Below are 18642 nucleotides of genomic sequence, written 5' to 3' on the forward strand. Positions count from 1 at the left end.
TCATCCATATGCGTCGTCCAAAGTAAAGACAGGAAGAAGGGAAATCCTCGCCAAGCTTAACCTCGTTCGTCCGTCCTAAGGTTACTACCGTCCGTCCATCCTTAAAGGACGGACAAGGTTACTACACTACATGTCTCCATTGGGTGAGAGAACGTACCGTTGCTAGTCAAGTCCAACCATTGTGAAATTCAGACTTCTTAAATAATCTAACTTCCACATCAGTTATGAAAATTACCTCTGAGCATTTTGGATTCCCCAATAATAGGAATGGTTACCAAACAAGTAACCGCTCCCCGCATGTTATATAAACGCTCGCCAATGAAAGAGTAAGGGATTCTGATTTTCTGAGACTTCCAATTTATTGAGAATCACAAAAAATGCTAACTTCACCATCGGAGGGTTCTTGGTTGGCTTCTACTGATCTCCTCTAAATTTTCTGTTTGTTTTTTTAGGATTCAGTCACAAATTCGTCAAGGCCTGAGACTTTCAATCCACTGATATCACAGGATTCATCAAATACTTTAAAAATCTCACATTTTGATGACACATACCCTTTATTCTTAATAGGTAAGCACAACGTGGTCTAAGAAAATATGCAAGTATGCAACACATTTAAGGTTTTTTTTTAAAAAAATTTAAGATACATTTAAGTTAATTAGATTATTCTTCTTAATTTTTTTTTATTAGATTCAGATATTATATACTTTCCAATAATAAACTTATATTTTATATATAGTTTTAAAATATAAAAATTCATTAGTATATTTTCTTCCTACGCTGAAATATAAAGATGTACGGGCCCACGAGGGTCCTGGGAGCGAGACTTATTTTATTAAAATTTTGAAAGTCCCACGTTCACAACGTAATTATTACGCTATGAAATCTTGGGTGATTAAAATAATAATGAAAAATGAACCTTGCCTGCATTAAGTAATATTTTAGAAGGCACCCACTCATATGCTTAGCTCTTTTTCTTTCATGAAATAAAAACCAATTGAAAAATGTTATAAAAACGATATGATTGAAAGTAGACAAGTTGTAAAAAAAAGAAAAAAAATATATATATACACACATACACTAGCCTCATTGCATACTCTCCGCACATGCATGAGACTCTTTTTTTTGGGTGTAGTCTTTTAACTTTCTATTCATCACTATTTAAAATTTAAGTGTATGATTAATCATATTATGCATTTGAGGTCAAAAAAAAAAAAACATAACATAACATAGTGAGAATAGAGAGCAAGGGAAACCAAAAATTAAAAAGAAAAAGTTAAGTCTTGATAAAGTGTCAATTTTTTTTTTTTTTTGAAAACGTGAGTGATGGAAGGAATATAAGAGAGTTGGAGCATCTCTTTCTGAATATTAAGTTTGAAAACCAACGGGGAATTGTTCTATTTTGCAGTTTATGTTTTAGGTGGGAGCTAAAATTTAGGAGTTTTTAAATTAGTAATTTTACATATATGACCCTATTATTTAAATTTTACAAAGTGGTAAATTTGATAATATTTTGAATATCAAAATTGAGGATCCTAAATAAGGAAAGTCCCTTAAATAGAAGTATAGATATTTATAATAAATAAAAAATTGAAGAAAAGGATTATTTGAGGCCGTTCATATCTTTGTCTTATTGACTTTAGAAAACATATTTTATCAGTTGAGAGCATGATGCTATTGGTTCATACCTAAAAGGCAAATAAACCTGAAGTTAACATCATCATCATCATCATCATCATTCAAAAACAAGTTGCCTTCAATTTCAGAAGTGAATATTTAATGCACTTCAAATTCACTCTGACATCTAGAACCTCAACTATGCCCAAAAATGAAGATTTAAAGAAAAGAAAAAGAGAAGGAGTTAATCTATGGTTTCAAATACCTCCTAACCTAACCAATTTACTTTGAAGAGCAACAAAATTTCATAATCTAATTCTGAGATCACCTATTAAGCCCTCAACATCCTGCAATATGATGTTGCTTGAATTTTGATGTCAAAAATAAAAAGAATTTACATTTAACATAATGATTAAGATAAAAATAATTTTCATTTTTCTTTATCTTTATCTTTCAACCAAATGAAATAACCTTATGTGAATTAGAAAAAGAAAAAAAAAAAATATAATGGTGCAAGTGACTTATAAATTACAAGTAATTGTTCTCATCAAATTTTTTGTTATTTTCCGGGGACATGGTTGGTGAGCAATGGTGGTGTCTAGGATCCTAATGACATTATTAATTAAAATGATGTGCCATCAGCCATAACTAGTCTTAAACTATATATAATATTGAAAAATGGAAGATGAGTTGAATGTGATGCTTGTGAGGCTTGTGAGGCTTCTATCTGTCACTTTGTTGATGCCTCTATTTCTTCTCTTTCCAACATTCTGTTACTCCCCTTCCTGGGTTTGAGCTAGACATTGCACCTCACTATATTCCCCATCTAACACCCTTTCTTATCTTTACTCCCACGTTTTGACCAAATAGGAATTCCCTTACATATAAGCTTCTGCATAGACCCCACAATCATAATGCTATGAATCTCTCTCTCTCTCTCTCAAAATAAGGATAATGACACCATCCTAAACAGGCAATATGGTCTAAAATTTAGGTTAACCAGTTTTGACAGTGCCATTAGTGCCAGATAAACGTGGTTCCTCCTGTTTATAACTTTCTAGCGATATATTTGGTTCATCCTTACCAAATTTAGACTCTATTTGACTCTTTACATAAATTAATCTTAATTTGGTTAGTATTAAGTCATTAAATTATGTTTGTAATTTATCAAATTAACTTTAATTTGATTAATATTAAATAACTTTTTTTATTTATTTAATAACTTTATTTAGTACCCGTTTGGATTGAGCTTGTTACATCTGCATTTGCCTTTTTTTTTTTCTTTTTTTTTTTTGGAAGTGCATTTCTGTGGCTAGTGGCTTTTCCAATGGGTCCCATGCACTATTCATGGGATCCACAAATCTCTTTTTTCAACAAAATATCATTAAAAATGGGTCACACGACACTATTCACATATTTAAAAATTATTTTACTACAGTATTTTTAGTTTTCAACAAAATAAATGGTATCCAAACGGACCTTTAATTGTTATACCTCGTTTAAATTTGCCTTACGCCTCAAACTTTATAGCCTTGCCAATAGGCTTTGCTAGCTTTTCATACGTCTGCATAGATGTTCACAAAGTCTTGCCTAAAATTTTCTGTGTGCATGTATGTGTTAGCTAAAGCCAATCATGGCTTTGAAGTTTTATTCTTAAATGGTTAACTTTTAAATTGTTATTAAAAATAATAATAATAATAATAAAATGGTATTGGTACAACAAAAGTAGGCATTCGGTAATTTCCCACTTCAATGGTCATCATAAACAATTATTAACCCTTTTTTTTCTCTCGTATTGATGATTTGGTTAATCGATGTCCTACCAACCTTTGGACCCCAAGTTCTTATGGTTATTCTTTTTGTCTATTTTTGTCACAAATCGAAGACTATAATCTGAAACTTGATTAATTTATGTGTCGCCATTCGCCAATGTGTAAGTTCTCTTGCTCCTATTATTAATGGTGGAAGAACATGCGAATCATATGGGCTATGATTGTATGCCATTCTGATTCTGTACGCTTCCAATGAGAGTACTGAATGTGAATCATTTCGTCATGGGATAGGTTCCTAATTTTGCAGGAACAGCGAATACTTGTCTTGTCCTCCTTACACTTTTAATAGCTGCAGTTGGGCTGTCATTTTTGGGATTGGTCTTTCATGTGAAGATAACATGTTGAGCAGTTGAAGTTACAAAATAATCAACTAAATTAACAGCATTAACGAAACCAAAGCTATCACACAAACAAAATGGGAATTGCACCCTCTCACATCCTTGAATGAATTTCTTCTTGAAAAGGAGGGTGTACCAACCAAACAAAAAAAAAATTTAAAAAGAAGAAGTTGTTTTAAGAATTATAATTAGCAATTAAATTTCTAATAAATTGCTCTAAGACCCCCCCTGATTTTTTATGTTATTGCACTAAAATCCCCTTAACTTTTTTCCCCAATTTGGTATTTGAACTTTGATGATGCACTAAATGGACCATTCTATTAGTGTATCCTCCAATTGCAAATAGAGATCACGTGGTTTAAAAAAGAAAAGAAAAGAAAACAGACTACCTTCCCCTCCGTTCTCAAGCTCTCTTTCACCTCCACCCTCTTCCTCTCTTGACTCTTTGTTAGGATCAATCTTTGTATTTGTTGGCAAATCTGAGTTAAAATGCATTTTTAATGTAATTGAGTACATAGTTCTTATGTCTCGAATAGTGTTGAAAGATTACTTTGAAGACACGAAAACAACTTAAGAAACTACTCAAGAGCATAGAAGAACTGTTGGCCTGACACCAGCCTTGATACCATGTGATTGATCAAGTTTCATTAAGGTTTGACTCCTCACAATCGATCGAGGTTCGGGCCTGCTGATGATTCTGTTTTCCTGTTTCAACCCATAATTACTTGTTGGCATGGAAATTCGTGCACTAGGGTTTCTAATGTATCACAAATAGCAAAATTGTTCGCGCACTCATTGAATATAACGCTCACCTCACCTACATGCATGATGGAGAACCTTTTTGTGATTTGCTTGCTCACTCCTAAGTGCCAGAGATTGTAACAATATAATTCTCAGAGTATTGAGATTGAATCACAAAAAGTGAGGTAAATTCAAAACCAATGTAATTAAATAACACTTTTGGTGAAGATGAAAAATAATTTTTGCTTGGTGATTGTTAACAATTAAATAATGATTGGTTTAAATCTAGATTTTAAATACCAAGGTATCGAGATGTTTTCCTATATCAATATGAAATTCTTTGTGATCTAAAAATATATATATTTCATAATTGATTGTTCTTAAATAATGAAATACTCATGATTCGATTGAACTAAGACAATTCAAAAACGCATGATAACCTAAATTAATAATACGGTTAGAATAGTTTTCAGAAAAACTCATTCATTTTAAAACCTGATTCCTATTTGAAACTATTAGAAATTCATTTAAACAATAAGAAAAACATTATTGAACTTATTGAAAGTATGGAAGAACTAATATATAAAAAAAATTAAAAAAAAAAAAAATCTAATTGAACAATCAAATATGTTGTCAACTCAAAATTTAGGAAGAATCAAAATGAATATTCATATAATCGTATGGAAGAAACATAATCCCTAGCCCTAGTTAAGAGTTTAGGCTGCCATTAGGTAATAGAAAATACAAGTTTTTGTCTCTCTAAATTCATTCTCTCCAGCCCCCATTCAAAACCCTAATGTCAAAGTGTACAAAAAAAATAAAACTTTTGACTATTTAATTTTCATCTAGAGTTATGTCTCTTTGATTTCTTTCCTTAATGTGAAGCTTCCAAATATGGTAAACGACCCAAGTACTCTAGCTACACCTCCTTAGATATTTAAGCATGATCCTTTAGCTCTTCTTTAATTGTAGTTTGATCTCCATTCTCCCTTACTTCTCCCACAAACTCTTGTAATCTCATTTTTTTCTCATAATTTCCTGAAAGTATAAAATTACACACAATGAATAACATCTTATTTAAAAAATTATGTAAAGATAAATAATTGAGACTAATGGAAATCATAACTTAATTATACAAATTAAATATAGTAATAAGGAGATAACTTCCAAATAAATATACATTTTAAAGATTTATCATGATCCTACGATCTATAGATAGCTAGTTGAAAGTCTAGTCTACCTCACAGTTACTCAACCATACGTCTCTCAAGCAGCCCGCATTGTCAGTCAATTCATGGAAACACCAGAGTCATTTCATTATGCCATTATCCTTAGAATCCTAGCTTTGATCATATTTAAAAGGCACATCGATCTCCTTCCAATCATCGTTGACATTCCAGAATTACACTATGTCGACTTGCTAGGAGATCTAACATTCTGCCATTCCACTATAGGATTTGGTTTCCTATATAGTGACTCCCTTATTTCTTAGCTCAGTTAAAAGCAGATTGTAGTTGCTCATTTTAGTACAAAAGAATAATATCATTCACTTACAAACACTACATCTGAATTTCTTTGGCTACGTTGGCTCCTACAAGATGAAGAAGTTGATTACTCAACTTTACTACAGGTATAATATGATAATCGAAGTGTCATTCAAATTGTTCACAATGATCTGTTCCATGAGTATACTAAAAATATTGGGATTAATTGTCACTTTTTTCATCATCATCTATTTTAGGGTACATTACAGCTATGTTTTGTCTCCTCATAGGATTAGCTAGCCAACATTTTCACCAAACCTTCTCCACAAGGCCACTTCTATGATATCGTCTCCAAACTCAAGTTGGTCTCTCACCACACTACATAAGTTAGAGAGGGCTCTTGAAATGCAAGCCCATTGTAATTTTCTTGTACTATACTCCTATTTACTTCTACATCATTCACATATATGTTAGGCTATATAAAGGCAGTCCCTTATACAATTTTATCGACAATTTAATACGTAAAGTTCTAGCATTTCTAGTTTGATTCTTAACTCACATATTTATAGATATCACAACCAATATTAATTGTTTCTCAGCCACGTGGCCACTAATTAACTCAAGTAGCCATCTAATTAATAAGCTACTAGCCCATGTCCAATACGATGTACAATATAAATTTATTTTAAAATATTTTATAAGAGACTATATTTTTTCCAATTATCTTTATGTCATGGCTAATACTTATTCTTATTGTTGTTGTCTCTACTATAGCTCCCAGCCATGAATTATCTTCATCTTTGGATCGAAGCCTGCCCATAACATATGCTAATTAAGTTTCCCTCTAAGATAATATCTCTTACACCTATCTTTATTGCACGCAAAATTAATAGCATAGATGGCCGCTACTAGTTTTGCCTCCTCTGAATCCAAATTGCTCTCCTTAGCAACTTAATGCTGCAATGAGCAACCCATTATCATCTCAAATTAAAATTCCTGATCTTGCTTTGTTCTTTAAAAATTGCTCTATCCAAGTTTATCTTAAAAGACAACTCTTAAGAAGGTTGCTATTTATGCTTGATTGGACAAATACGTAAAAACAAATAATTATATTTCCCAATCCATTGAATCCGACTCTTGCAATTCTGCATTAAACTTAGCTCTTATGCAATGTAGAGAAAATTGAAAAGTTATCCATTAAATCTATCTAAAGCATTTAAAGTAATAAAGGCATTATAGTTGTTTGGCTAACTTAAAACATCAGCCCATTGTTTGGAATATAGTGGGAAGAAGTTAGGGCATGTTTGGTAAACTGTAATAGGTACTATAATATAATAGTTATTCTTTAGGTCACATTTGGCACAGTAAATATAAATTACATTAGGAATAGTAATCTCTATTATTAGGAATAGAAGACATTGTAATGGAATAACTATTGTTATTTATAAGTTTGTTTGTTACATATAGAAAGCTTATAAAAGATAATGTACAAGAAAAATTTATATTTTTGGAAATATATTAATTTAAAATCAATTATATGTACACTAAGGAATAGTTATAACGGACTTGGTTTAGGTCCAGTTACACGTGTCCAAAAGTGGACACATGTCATCATCTCAACAAGTTCAGTACTACTGGACACTAGACCTAAGCCTAACCCAGTTATAACATCCATCTATTCTTCAATTAAAAGAATAGTTATTCCCATTTAATAACTAATCTATGTAATAAATATGCTATTACACATGAATAACTATTTTATTACAGAAGTAATTATTGCATCCCAAATATACCAGATATACCCTTAGTTTGGTTATGTTTTTATTACAAGAAATAGTCATTATTATGAATATCTATTATTCAAAATGAGAAATAAGTATTCCTCTATAAATGGATGTAATAGTTATTCATTAGTAGGTGTAATAATTTTTAAAATTATTATACTTCAAAATAAACAAATTTTCCATAAACAAGTAACAAGTATAAAAATATAAAAAAAATCATTAAAATTAACTCATCTCTCTCCCAAATAAAAAATAAAAAAATAAACATTACTTTTAAGGATATATATATATATATATATATATTAGTTCATTATTTTTAAGGAAATATAATTGTATGAGTAAGAAATTTCCTAAAATAAATCTTAAGTTATATTTTAATGTTACAACTCACAATCCAACTTATGAATATGTTTAGTTATTCCATTACAACACATTTTATTTCCAGTAATAAAGATTACAATTCTTATCGTAATCTTTATTCAGTATACCAAATGTGCCCTTAATGTAGAAGGCTAAATGTAAAACTACTATAATAAAGTGTCACATGGCAAATCTCATACTCTCTCACATAAGATCTTTGCTTTTATTGTTATTATTATTGATTGATTGATTAGGAAGTGATAACAAAAAGTCAACCATTTCGCCTTTAACCATAATTATGAATATACATTAAAATTCATGACACATTACATTTTATTAACTTTTTTCTTTTAAAAAGTTTTAAAGGTTTGTACACATTATACCATTTTTTTCCATAATACACGACATTGTATGTCTCCATTGGAAATGATTTAAAAAATGGAGATGTACAATGTACAAAGTCAACCATTGAACTTTAAACATTATACATCTTCAAAAAAAAAAAAAAAAAAAGTGTGATATTTAAAGGTTAAATATCACTCTTTTTTTTTTTTTTTTTTTTTCTGAAGTATACCTACTAGTCTCACTTTCAATTTGTTCATACTTATTAATACTAACAAGTGAGAAAGACTAAAGATTTCTTTTTTAGGAAGAGAGAGAAAAACGATCAATTGATGTAAGAAAGCCGATTTTCAAAACCCACTTCAAAGGCATTCTAAGACCATGGTAACTTAAGAAGATTAGTCATAAAACAATGGTTGCACCAGTAATCATTTCTCTTCCAAGAAGATTATTTTCAAAAATATAAAAATAAAAATAAAAATAAAAATGTTTCTCTACAATGACCCATAACCTTCCTCTCTTTTATCAGTCTTAATTATGAAATTATCTAAAACTTGTTATTATGTACATGGAACAATAGAAAATGATTTTTAGAAATGTATTGCATCATTTTTATTTTTTTATTTTTTATTTTTCGTACATCAAAATTTAGGTTAAACACCAACCTGAAAGATTAGTTTGTTTTGGAGGTGCACAAAAATTCAACAACCTAATGTGCTTAAATTAAGCTAATGCCAGCTTTGCATCTCATCAGGACTGAAAATGATAGCTAAACTAGTTTGAACATAGTTTTGTATAATTGTGTAAACCTCCCAACTATTCAATTATAAACATCCAAGTTTTAAAAACTCTGCGTGAATTTGACAGTCATTGCTTGGTTTCGGATCCAAAGTCTCTATCTTTTTTGACCAAGCACTTTGCTTTGTAGTTTCTTCTATATATATTATACAAACACAAACTTTGAGCTTCACCACTGACTCTATCTCTCTCTAGAAATTGAATAGCAGGCATAAAAGAGAGGCATCCAGATACCAGAAGCTAGCTACAGGTTTAACCAAAGCCTGCCTTTCTCTCTTTTCTCTCTGCAGAAACACACAGAAGATAGAAGAGAAGAGTCTTCTTTGGTGTCACCTTTTTCTTTGTGGTACGTAATAGCTTGCTTTGAGTGTATTTTTAAGTTGGATATAGCTAGCTTCTCTCTCTGCTCTGCTGTGATCATAGAGCCAGTGGGTCTGCTTTTTGAGTAGAAATGATATGATCGAGTCCACTCAGAATCAATCTCTTTCCCACATTGCCTTGGCGTAACTCAGAAGCAAAAATCACAGCAATTCACCCAAAAGAAAGTAAAAGCTTGCTAGCTCATATAAAATAGTAGTAAAACATTCGTGTTCTTTTCGCAAAGCTAAACACACTGACACACACACACAGCCCTTTATAACCCAAGCATACACTGATATACACACATATATATTCACATATATTGCAAGCTTTCATTGCCCAGAACCTCATCACTCACAAAGAAGTAGGCAAATATGGAGAGGCTCTCAACCACGACCATGCTCCCCGACACGTTCCAAGGTACTCGTGATGACATTGCAGGACAAATTGGATTGATTTGGCAACAAACCAAAGCACCATTGATTGTGCCACTGTTGAAATTGCTGGTGGTTGTGTGCTTGGTCATGTCATTAATGCTTTTCATGGAGCGAGTGTACATGGGCATTGTCATAGTTTTTATCAAGTTGTTTGGTCGAAAGCCAGAGAAGAGTTACAAATGCGAGTCTATGAGGGACGATTTGGAGCTTGGTCATTCAGCTTACCCCATGGTTCTAGTGCAAATCCCCATGTTCAACGAGAAAGAGGTAAGACAATTTAGATTTCACTCCTATCACCAACATTTAATCAATATTTATTAACATGACTCTATGATAGAGTTATTAGATTGATTATGTGACAAAGTTTAAACCACTCACAAATATAATATACATACACACAAAGCTTTTAATCATTAGCTCTTATGATTGATTTATTAATTTATAAGTTTTTCTCTCTACGTGTGTGTTTGCTTGCGTAGAGATGTTTATGTGTTTGTGTTTTTTTTTGGCTGATCTCATGTCACTGTTCATGAACCAGCCAACACCTAAAAAACATGTGAACAGTATTTTTATTTTTAAAAAATATTTTGCTACAATGTTTGCAGTTTTTAGCAAAATAAGCGGTATCCAAACAGAAATTATATCTTCTTTTAAAAATTAAATTCTTTAAAAATGTGATGTAAAACATAAGTTTTACTTCCTTTAATCCTAACATGTCACTTCATCTTATCACTCATTAAAAAAATAAGCACAATCATCCTCAATAAATTCTAATATATATTTGAAAATCTAAACAAATTAAAAGTTTATTGTGATTTTATTAGGTACAGTAGGATGTATTGAGTTCTAAGTAAAAAGATAAAATGATAACCTCTTATTAGATAATATAAAACATGAGTTTTACACTATATCTTTACTAAATTCAAACTCCTTACTTTATAGTACAATGAAATTTACTTAGAACACGTCTAGCTATGCGTTATCAATCATAAAAGAATTTAAGAGCTTCAAAGACTCTTTTTTTAAATAATGGGAAAAAAGTATTTTAAGGGACCCTTAAAATTATCAAAAGTTGAAGCTTTTAGGAAAAAGTGGTTCAATTATTATTCATACTTTACAAATTTAAAACTTTAAAGTATCGTTCATTGTGATTTACCAAAATATTCAAAATATTAAAGAGTTTTCCACTTAAAATTCAATATCACAAAACTCTATGGTTACAAGCTTTGTTTTCTACTGCAATATAACATGGACACTTAATCTTTCATGTGACTGCTCTATGCTACGCAGGTGTATCAGCTATCCATTGGAGCTGCATGTGGGCTTTCATGGCCGTCTGATCGGATAATAATTCAAGTTCTTGATGATTCAACTGACCCAGCTATCAAGGTTCTTGTTTCAATCCTATCTCATTTCAAACACGAATTAGATACATGTTTGAAATTGGTTATGTGCCGACATCATGGTCTATTGAATTATATATACATTTATTTATTTGAGCTTTCATTTACTTAAAATAATATACTATTTTTTTTATAAGCAAATAATAAAATATTTTGAAGCAGTTGTTCTTTTTGTCCCATATATAATTTGGGTTTCGAAGCAGTTCCTAGGATTTAACAACTTTGTCCAAGTCTTTTTGTAAAAAATATTAAAATTAACCCAACCAACAACCATAAGTCACACCCAAGAAAAAAAAAATCTTTGTAAGAAAATAACACCCTACCTACTTTGAATTGATCGTTGGATGATAGAGTTCCAAAAGTTTATTTTTGGATAGTTTCCATATTTGTTACAGTCAAATTGAGATATTATCGTATATGACCATGAGCACCATTACCATTCTCCAACATGAAATAGTTCAGTTCATAATTTCATAAACAAAATCTACATTTTTTTATTTATGTGGGTCTGTGTGATTCATGGTCTAATAAATAAAAGTACAACAACAGGAACTGGTGGAACTAGAATGCCAAAGATGGGCAAGCAAAGGCATAAACATAAAGTACGAGATCAGAGACAATAGGAATGGGTACAAAGCAGGTGCTCTCAAAGAAGGCATGAAACACAGCTACGTCAAACTGTGTGACTATGTGGCAATCTTTGATGCTGATTTCCAACCTGAGCCTGATTTTCTATGGCGCACCATACCTTTTCTTGTTCACAACCCTGAAATTGCTCTTGTTCAAGCTCGCTGGAAATTTGGTATGTGGCAGTCTTTACTGAACGTAACACCTTTGCTACTAAACTTGGTTCAAGCTCCTTTTTTTAATGACTGAGTTTATAATCTAGAATAAAGTGCCAACCAAGATAGATAATGACATATATATATATATATATATATATATATATATAAGGAAAATGTTAAAGCTTAATATAAAAATAAAAATAAAAAACTTAAACTGACATGTCATGACTTGATTAGTATCACTTCAAAATATAATACATAAGTCTTTAAATTAATTATTGTGATTGGTAACACATTGGTTTTTAAAGATTATGTATGAAATTTTATAGCATCCTTAGCATCAATCTCTATTAAATCATGTAAAACAACATGTCTTGCTCTGGTTCTGAAGAATTGTCACATATAGTGAACATGAAAGAGCTACATTTTTGCCAAGAGTCTTGCGACTTAGTAGCATTGCTTGTTCTACTATATAAGGAAAACCAGGATTCGAATCACCCCTCCCCCAGTTGTTGTCTATCAAATTATCATTTAAAAAAAAAAAAAAAACAGAACCTACATTTTCAGGGAAAAAAAGAAATATAGTCACATATGCATACACATGTTTATCATGTATATGTATGTGTAAAGGTGCTACATTTTATAGCAGGTCTGTCTTTTGCAGAAGTTCTGACTTCTGTGAAGTTTTCAAGTTTTTGTCTTGGTCTGTAAAAGTAGTGTTAATGGATTTAATTAGTCATTGAATGGAAAATGCTCCTCTTCCTAGTCTTCTATTGAAAATCCCTCCAGGGCACATTTCACAGGGTGCATAGAATAAGTTCCTACATGTATCTCTTTTGTCAAATAAAAGCTATTTCGTGCTTCTTTTTTAATACTAATTTGACTAGAAAAGAGCTCCTTTCATTTGGTTTTCATGGATGGTAGTTTTGCTCTCTGAGCATGCAACCTAGCATCAACAGAATGGATGACTCTTACTCATGACAACAAAAAAATGTATGAATCTTGAGCATATTAGCTTGGACAATACTTAGTCAAGATCTTGTCATGAAATCTGCATATATCAATTTGATGCAAGCCTGAGTATGACCTTTGTATATTGATTGTCATTAGAAGGTATTAGGCAAGCTCATTAAGTCGAACTCAAGTTAATTGGCAGGGCTTCCATTTCAACTTTATACTTTGTGCAGAACAATTTCTATAATTAAAATACAAGAGAAAAATATCTTTTTTTTTAGTACAAGAGAAAAGCACTTGCTATGTAGTAAAAAGTCTGAAAAGTATAGAGTTATTATACTCTATAGAATGACTGGAAAGGTACTTACCAAAGAAGAGGAGTGATGGTACTTTATTGGATGTTATTGCAGTTAATGCTAACGAATGCTTAATGACAAGGATGCAAGAGATGTCACTGGATTACCATTTCACAGTGGAGCAAGAAGTGGGATCTGCAACTTACAACTTCTTTGGTTTCAATGGTAAGCCATATTCTCAAAAAGTGCCAATAGTTTTAGTACAAAGTCCAATCATATGACAGTAGAGAATTTAATGCAGGGACAGCCGGTGTATGGAGAATTTCAGCAATCAATGAGGCTGGAGGATGGAAGGACCGCACCACAGTGGAGGATATGGATTTGGCAGTCAGAGCAAGTCTCAAAGGCTGGAAATTTGTATATGTTGGTGACATCAAGGTATTAACAACAAAACCAGTAGAACTAGTTATAATTTGATAAAGTAAATTGTTGATTAGTGAAGTATTCATTATTCTCCAGTGGGATTTTCATTAAACATTTCAGGGAGATCTTTATTTAAATGGATTATTATACTACTACCCTTGTTGGCTGTCTATCCTCTTACAATTGGCCTCCCTTAGACCTTTTTTTCCCCCTTTTTATTGATCTTACAAACACACACACCTAGTAGGCTTGAACCCGTGACTTCACCTCCCCTTGCTTCTACAAGGGGCGGAGGTGCCATTTGAGCTTAGAGCTTATTGCCCTTCTCTTAGACCATTTCTTGCACCCACCTACTAGCACACTGTCTAGTGTCAATAGCTTATGGCTGAAAAAGATAAGTGGAAAAAATACTTGAGCTAGATAGACAAAAGCATCTTGCTTAATATCACAGTTGTCTCACAATGTCATAAATTTTTGTAATTGAAACCTTTGCACTTAGTTTCAACTTCTGCTAATTGTATGCAGCCTATTTTGGCTATATCTGTTATTATTTAATAAAAGGATCAATATCCATTTGTGTAATTGCTTAGAATACATATAACTTCCCAAATATTGAAAGGTAAATTACAGAACTAAATCTCTAGAATAGAATATTCATTATGTATAAAGAGGCTAATATCAGCTTTGGATTAAATTTAATAGTAATTCTGATCAGTAATAAATTCTGTTATTGACCTCTAGCTTTAATTATTAAAATTACACCTTCCACCCAGTCCTTTGTTTGTCTCCCAAGGAAAAAGGGGAATATGTGGTGGATAAACAGTTAAACGCAGTATTTGGGATGCAATGCAAACTTCCTGACATCCTAATTAGCCCTTTTAAACTTTCAGGATAACCCCTTGGATGAGATTCTTTCACATATTCCTGATATTTTTGTTTAAATTCTCACAAAGAGATGTGATGTTGAACCAGCTTATGAAGAATAACTCTTACTAGACAACAGAATGATTTCTAATGAACCTGTACACAACACTTTTCTCAGAACTTGTATAATGTACCACTGTAATTACCTAGTGATGCCATTTTCCCCACCCTCATGGGTAAAGTGTCTCGTGAGAAGAGATGTCCATGCAAATTAAAATGTCTCAAAATATATTAATATGCATATTTGATTCTAATCATTTGAACTCATTCTACTAAGCAAACCCATTGGTCCATGTAAGCCTTCCTTAAATTCGAAAGTCTATATAATTTAGGAAGCAAGCACCATTTCCATAAAAGTGGTATGATTCTGGAATTGTCCTGTAATAAGTTTTTACTATGTTCCCTTTTCAAAGTTGATATAATTCTGATTTATTTATATATTTCAGGTGAAAAATGAATTACCTAGTACTTTCAAAGCCTTCCGTTATCAGCAGCACCGATGGTCTTGTGGCCCTGCTAATCTCTTCCGAAAAATGGCCATGGAGATTGTGAGAAACAAGGTATGCTTCTTCTTAGCTTCTCTTAGATGTTTCTGTTCTGTCTAGAGTGATAATCAAGAATGTAGAAACATAAGGCCAATTTGTACTTTTTCCCCCTCATAATCCAAAATTTTTTTTTTATTATATTTTTCTTTGTCTATGTCTCTACTCACTATTTATTTTATAATGCATTGCAGAGAGTCTCACTGTGGAAGAAGTTATACGTGATCTACAGCTTTTTCTTTGTTCGGAAGGTCATTGCCCATACTGTCACATTTTTCTTTTACTGTGTTGTTTTGCCAGCAACAGTCTTGGTTCCTGAGGTGGAAGTTCCCAAGTGGGGTTCTGTGTACATCCCATCTATAATTACTCTCCTCAATGCAGTTGGAACTCCAAGGTCTTTCTCTCCCCTTCAATATTCTCTCTTTTGGCAAGCAAGTTTTCATGATGTCCTGTTATAGATTGCATTGGTACTGGCCAGGCTTTGTGACCTGTCCAAATTCACCAATAGTGTGGGTCTTATAGGGTATGGATTGGCTGTCATTACTTTGCAGGATTGTGCTATGTCCAAACCTGATTGAAATATTAATTTTCTATCAATCCTGGAGAAACTGCTAGCTTTATAAAAAGGATAATTCAATAATGCTTTTGTCTTAGTTTGACTTGTTATACTCATTTCTAATACCTTCAACTATATGTTATCTCACAGATCGTTCCACCTATTGATGTTCTGGATCCTTTTTGAGAATGTCATGTCTTTGCATCGAACTAAGGCAACACTTATAGGTCTGCTTGAGGCAGGGAGAGTAAATGAATGGGTTGTCACTGAGAAATTGGGAGATGCTCTCAAGATGAAATCAGGTGCAAAAGCTCCCAGGAAACCTAGATTCAGGGTTGGAGAAAGGTATTATTACTTGTATTGGCAATCACTGTTACAATGTGTACATTATGCAGTTACGATTGTCATAGCATTTGAACTGTGTCAAAAGGAGTCTTCAACGTAACAATGGCATTGCAACACTTAATAAAAATAGAAGTAATCTTAATACTGTGAAATGACATGTTGCTTTTCAAATATATGAAAAAATAAATAAATATAGGGTAAAAGTAAATGCCTAACTAAGCCCTTTGATCACATTTAAATTGGGGTCAGCTTTATGGATCCCCTTTGATTATACATAATCCAATCCACAAGTAAAAGTTAATGCTATGTCTTATTTATGTATCCAAATAATAAGCTGAGCCCTAGAAGAAAATCTATTTAGAGGAAAGTAAACATGTGCAGGTGAAACTAGAGCGCGAGTATACTTTGAAGGTCAAACCATGTTTTGTTTATGCAGAAAACAGTGGAAAGCAAAATGTAGTTGATATGTTTCTTATACTTGGAACTGGAACAGTTGTTCTAAAGCTCCAATACCTTCTTCATTTCCTCAATATGCTCTGCAATAAATAGAGCATTAAGTTTCAAACTTTCAATAATTGAGTTGACATTCCAGAAAAATGTGTCACCTTCATTTTTAATGTTTACCTAGACAATGTTATAAAAGAATTCAATGAACTGTATCTAGTATGAAAATTGAGAATCTGTAGTTTACATTTTTTGTTTCTTAAACAGGCTCCATCTACTAGAGCTCGGTGTTGGGGCCTATCTCTTCTTCTGCGGGTGCTATGATCTCAACTTTGGAAAGAACCGTTACTTCATATACCTCTTTCTCCAGTCCTTTGCCTTCTTCATTGCAGGGATTGGTTATGTTGGTACCTTTGTCCCCAACTCTTAATGGAACGTGATTGGCAAAAAATGATCTCAAGAATAGCATTCAACATCTCTTTTATTGTCACCAACAGAAGATGAAAATATGGTTCTTTTTGGAGATTCATTCATTCAGATAGTTCTCTTTTCTGTTCTTTAGATTTTTCAAAACAAACACTGTTCATTCTTTTCTTGTGTGAAATGATTCAATATAAATTATTTTCTTGTGGATACAGGCAAGGAAAATATAGAGATTAAATCAAAAGCGCAATATGTTGCAACAGGCAAGCATTGTTTAGATAGGGTTGCTTACATTTTGTAATAGTGACTTTGAGATTTTTTTTGGGAATAAACAATAAGAGGATGCTGAAGTTGGAATCTGAAAGCTTGGATTTGTGTTAAAACACAAGAGCTTGTTCAGATCCCCAATTAAAAATTACGGCTATATATCTTTTACTCTTATTTATACTAAGTGCGGAACAAGAATAAAAGAGTGCAAATAACCGATATCACTAATCCTCCAGGCAGAGAGTTTCACGGGTACCTCGCAGGTTGACCCTACTCGTGAGACAATCGTGAAATTGACAGCCTAGCATGACTATTCGGCTTCCAGCATGTGCTTCTCACGTGGCCTTTTTATGGGTTACTCTTCTCGCGAACTTCTTGCAAACTAATCGCAAAACTACACTGATTCTTCAATTCATGCTCGATTCTTCATCAACTTAATAATAAACCCAATACAATAAAATCCCACAAAATACAAGGAACAAAATTAATGCAATTACAACACTTTTTGTCATAAAATATAGCCAACATAAAACATAATTGTAAATTACAACTTTACAGAATCAAAAATTTTAAGAATAATATTATGCAAAAAAAGATTAATTTTTTTCCACTGTAAGTACCAAGCACCTTTTTTGTTTGAGTATCTTGAATAATTCAGCTTGCTATATGGTTCAAAATTGGGTTAGTACTTAGTTGTTGCAATGCTGGCCCAAATATCTTGTAATTAGGTGAAGGTGGCTTGCATTATGGGTTCTTTTAGAATGGCTTATGCTTGGGTTTCTTAAGCTCTTGAGCCGCTCTTGGGCTTGGTGAACTTACCCCTAGCCAAGTGTTAGGCTGGGTTTGGATCCAGCTTTTGCGTTTGTGTTTACGTTTCTTCACCCTTTTTTTTTTTTTTTCCTGCTGCTGCGCACTCGTTTAGGGAACAATGGCTACTGTTCATGTGAACAGTAGCCGGCAATTGTTGACTTTTCAGTCTTTTTATTAGTTCTGTGGGTCCCATGAACAGTATATGGGACCCACAAATCTCACTTTTGAGTAACTTTTTCATTAAAATTGGGTCCCACAATACTATTCACACATTTAAAAATTATTTTGCTATAGTGTCTTCAGTTTTCAGTTTTCAGTTTCAGCAAAATAAGTTCTATCCAAACAGACCCTTAATATGGATACAAAACACATTTGCGTTT

General features: G+C 32.3%; 1 protein-coding gene across 1 annotated transcript; it reads left to right on the forward strand.

The window, feature by feature from the left end:
- Positions 1-9446: 9446 nt before the first annotated feature.
- Positions 9447-17546, forward strand: LOC115983652 (glucomannan 4-beta-mannosyltransferase 9-like). The gene is made up of 9 exons (XM_031106390.1): positions 9447-10357; positions 11381-11479; positions 12043-12295; positions 13643-13753; positions 13830-13966; positions 15322-15435; positions 15612-15811; positions 16124-16318; positions 17030-17546. The coding sequence occupies exons 1-9, from the start codon at positions 10028-10030 to the stop codon at positions 17190-17192; spliced, it is 1602 nt and encodes a 533-aa protein (XP_030962250.1). The 5' UTR covers positions 9447-10027; the 3' UTR covers positions 17193-17546.
- Positions 17547-18642: the final 1096 nt, after the last annotated feature.

The sequence above is a fragment of the Quercus lobata genome, chromosome 4, assembly GCF_001633185.2.
Source record: "Quercus lobata isolate SW786 chromosome 4, ValleyOak3.0 Primary Assembly, whole genome shotgun sequence".
Lineage (NCBI taxonomy): Eukaryota > Viridiplantae > Streptophyta > Magnoliopsida > Fagales > Fagaceae > Quercus > Quercus lobata.

Excerpts from the sequence above, each read along its gene's own strand:
- LOC115983652 (XM_031106390.1), top strand. The coding sequence starts at position 10,028 with ATGGAGAGGCTCTCAACCACGACCATGCTCCCCGACACGTTCCAAGGT. Across the intron at positions 11,480-12,042 it reads CAACTGACCCAGCTATCAAG|GAACTGGTGGAACTAGAATG; the intron begins GTTCTTGTTTCA and ends GTACAACAACAG. Across the intron at positions 13,754-13,829 it reads CAACTTCTTTGGTTTCAATG|GGACAGCCGGTGTATGGAGA; the intron begins GTAAGCCATATT and ends AATTTAATGCAG.